General features: G+C 35.6%; 1 protein-coding gene across 1 annotated transcript in view; it reads left to right on the top strand.

Moving 5' to 3' along the window:
- Nucleotides 1–2,341, top strand: part of LSM5 (LSM5 homolog, U6 small nuclear RNA and mRNA degradation associated) — a 15,464-nt gene extending 13,123 nt beyond the window's left edge. Inside the window, exons 4-5 of the mRNA XM_019509009.1 lie at nt 511–583; nt 2,092–2,341. Of these exons, the coding sequence (XP_019364554.1) occupies nt 511–583; nt 2,092–2,124 (106 nt within the window). The 3' untranslated portion in view covers nt 2,125–2,341. The remainder of the gene's footprint in view (nt 1–510; nt 584–2,091) is intronic.
- Nucleotides 2,342–4,160: the final 1,819 nt, after the last annotated feature.

Below are 4,160 nucleotides of genomic sequence, written 5' to 3'. Positions count from 1 at the left end.
GCTCTTTTTTTTTTTTTTTTTAACTGAGGCTAGAACCTTGTGGAATAGCTGTCACATGCCTTGGCACATGAACTTTTAAAAATGTTTTCCTACTTAACATCTGACTTTCCCCTGATCTCCACATTAGATAACCCAGTAAGCTTAGTATTTGTTTTTTTGACATAAAGACAGAATTAAAATGATCAGAATCTAGGATAAGGAATGTTTTGTTGTGTGTCCTTGCAAGCTTATACAGCGAGCCATTGAAAATGTTAAGAGCAGTTAGCTTATAAAACTTGATCTGTTGAATTCTTTCTTTTTCTGAATTGAACAGAAAAAGAACATCATGATGTTCGGTCCTTAGAACACACAGCGGACCTGTACCAAAATGTATGGTGTTGCTTGATTAAAATATTTGTTAAATACCTGAGCTCAGTACAGAGCCATAAGCTTCACTACAATTCCTTTGCATATTCTTGGTTCTCTTAAACTCTTATTTACTCAGTCTTTTTCTTCCTAATGTTCATTTAGTGAAATTACACCTGAAGGAAGAAGAATTACAAAACTAGATCAGATTTTGTTAAATGGAAACAACATAACAATGGTAAGTCCTGGAAATTTTTTTTTGCCTTAGCTTGTGGACAATTCAGTTGAAAAATTCCCTTGAGTAAGATAGAATTTCTTTTTTCATTTTTGTTAACTTTTTAAAACTGGTGCTCTAGACAGATTTAAATACAGTTCATACTGTAGTTCAAGTAGCTACAGACTTAAAAAGTGATTGCTGAACAAGTGTAATGGTACCATTTCAAAACCAGAGGAAAAAAACAGAAGTGTGAAGTCAGTTGTATCCTGACATAATAAACTAAAATCATAAGGCTGCTGATGCTTGTTTCAGTTTGGACCCTCAATAATGTGGTATTATACAGATTTGGTTACAAAGAAGAATGCTAGGGCTTACAAAGGTAGATGGAAACAAACTTCTACTTGGAGTTGCTGCTATATCTATCTATCTATCTATTAGATAGATAAAAAAACCCAAATAAACAGGAATAGAAAATTTGCCCTCTTTTTTTTAAAAGGCATGCTTATTACATACCTGCTCTTAATAATCTGAATATTCGCATCCACAAAATGACAAAGATGGCAAAACTTCTAGCAATTTCTTTTCTAGGTACCTCTTTTTTATTTTGTGTTGAAGTTGCATTTGTTGGCTTCTTTCTTGAGGCATATTGAATCATATGCTTATCTGCTGACAGCAGTACCAACCTGGATTCCTTCTAGAGCAGTAGTACCCAACTCATCTGGCCCCATGGGTCCAGATCCAGTCCACCAGTCAGAAGCTGTGTAATCTGGCCCCTGGGGCTGGAATTTGGTGGTATTGCTAATTAATGCGATTCCCAGAGCTGTAGCAGCGGTTGTTCCTCCCATCTCCAAATTTCCAGCCCCATGGAGATCCCCAGAGGCCAGATGACAAGGCTCCACATCCTGAATCCTGCCTGTGGGGCTCCCCACACGTCCAGAAATTTGATGGTAGGACTAGTGGCAGTAGCATTAATTGCCATGGTGCCCCGAGACCCTTGTGGAGCTCCATTTGCTGGATCTTGGTCACCCATGCTCTCAAGCAAGGGGAAAATATAGCATGTTTAGTCAGGAGTAACTGGTTAATTTAAAATATATCAAATGAGAAGACTGAAACCATTTAAAAAACCATTCACTCCTAAGAAAATATTTACTATTTCCAGTTACTGTGTGGTTTGCTCAAGAACAAGTCAGCCATGGTAGGAATGCCAAGTACAGCGTGGAAAATAAAAGGAGTAAGAGTTTGAAAACAGGAACATTCCATTAGCTGAAAACAAAAGCTACATCATTCTTCATTTGATCTGATCCTGTGACTGCTCCTGTTGGGAGTAGAGTTGATAGCAATTTTGATTCAGTTACTTAGGAGCACACATGTGGAATTGTGTTATAGCATGACTTCAAACTTGCTCTTTGCTAAGTGTGTTGTGGCTAACTGTGTAACATTCTGACAATTCTTGCACAAGGCTTGAAATGAAATATGAACTTTTTTCATACTGTCTCTTCATACACAATTGTCTTCTTTTTTTTTTATAGCTGGTTCCTGGAGGAGAAGGACCTGAAGTGTAAACTGCTGTGTTTCTCTATGAAGACTCTTGTTATGTGTTTGTTCACTGGGGCATTTGGGGTTTTTTTACATTTAATGTTGATATTTGATAAAAGGTAAATATTTCCTTTTCAGGGAAGATGCATAGTTAATGCTGACTTTGTAAGTTAAATAACAACTCTTTTTGTACAGATATGTTGATATGCTGTTCTGAATAAAAGATATTTTCTTTTTGTTAAATATGGTGGTTGGTTGTCTAATATTACTGTATTAGAAAAAATGCCTGCAGTTTAAAAAGAAATCGGGGAATCAAAATCGATGGACACAATTTGTTGCAACTGCTCCATACATAAGAAAATAATACCTTTTTTTGCTCAAACCAGTCAGTCAGCCATTATTGTAAACTTTCTGTTTCACATCTTATATGCTATTCTGTAATGTGGGTGTAACAGAACCTGTGCTAAAATCTCATTCCTTTGAAGTAAGAGTTGGATACTAGGCAGTTATTTTTATCTAAATAATACTTTCATTAAGTACGTGCATTCATTCTTATCATCCACACAGAAGTTATATCACCCAGCATATGTAATGACATTCCAACAGGAACTCAGCTGTTTTTTTTTTTTAGAAATTAAACCAAAATTTGTGTCCGTGGTTCAAAGACCAGTTTTATTGGCTTATGGTTCTACTATCCGTTGGCTTTAGTGTCTTTTTTTGTCTTCTTTTTTGGAAACACATTTCTTTTTCTTGTTAAGAAAAACAAAATTGTAATCTTGTGGTCAAAAGAAAGCCAGGGAATATCAACACTATCTATTGTTCAGGAAGAGAAAAAAAAAAGTAGTTTTGGAGCTTCCCATTCACATGGGTGGGAGACTGCACTTCTGCCACTAAGTGGTGCTATTTGTACTTGAATAAATTGGGATTGTGCTATGCCTCACTTACATAGTTCAAAATACCCCTCCTTCCACAAGATATATAACTTCCTGTCTTTTTTTTTTTTTTTCTCCATGATCCAGAGGGTGACCCAGATCACAGGAGGGGGTTTCCTTGCTTTAGAAACATTCTGAATTAGGAAGTAGTGCATTCTTAATATAAAAGAGAAAATGGAGTCTGGTTCTGAAGTGGATCCATTGCAGCTTGTTTCTCTTCTTTGGTAGTCTCAATATTAACCATTTTTTTTTCACTGAAGAAGAATCACAGATCTCTTGTTGCTTACAGAGATGCATTGGGACAATTTGGTGGGTTAAACAAATGCCTTACCTAGCATCACCAAAAATGTGAAGGAGATTAGGGAAAGGGACTCGAGAGACCTAGGCTGGAGAGAAATTGTTCTCTGAAATAGGCCAAAGCAAACTGTATCGTCCAACTTTATCTGAATGAGGAAGCTACACTCTATACCAGAACTTCAAGTGAAGTAAAATAAAGATTTTTTTTTTTTAAATTTTTCTTTCTCTCTAAAGAAGAGTGCTTTCTTTTAAGACCATGAGCTTAAGGGATGTTATGCTCTGAGTGTCAACCCTGCTTGAATTAGCCTGTTACAGGTAATCTGAATGAATTCAGCAAATGGCTTCCCATGCCCATCAGCCTTTTCTGTATTAGGGATACATTCTTTTAACAGTCTTCAGTTAATTAGAGCATCATACTTCTATCTTATTTAAGTCACTTTTGTTCATTAGAAATTTGATTAGGTTCACTAAAACAGTGCTGGCTTCTAGCTAGTAAAACTCAGGTTTTTGTTATCATAATTTTATCTCACCCTCCATCCTATTGAAAGATAACATTGCAAAAAGTACCTCTCCACTAGACCTCATTTGGAAATGTGACTACACTCTTGTCCCAAAGTACCTATTTTTCACAAAAACTTTAAGCTATTAACTTCTATTAAATTGTTTCATGAAATTGAATTCCAAAAGTATTATTATATAGTATAGTATGTTAACAGTATGAAATGTAGAGTTCCTTAGTTTGGCATTTTGTGAAGTACTGATCCAAAATATAATAATAATAGTTGGCTACACATTTTATTTTACTTGCTGTTTGGATATGTGAGCCATTTATT

The sequence above is a fragment of the Gavialis gangeticus genome, unplaced genomic scaffold (assembly GCF_001723915.1).
Source record: "Gavialis gangeticus isolate Ggan-Ray unplaced genomic scaffold, GavGan_comp1, whole genome shotgun sequence".
NCBI lineage: Eukaryota > Metazoa > Chordata > Crocodylia > Gavialidae > Gavialis > Gavialis gangeticus.
This window is presented reverse-complemented; position numbering and strand designations above follow the sequence as displayed.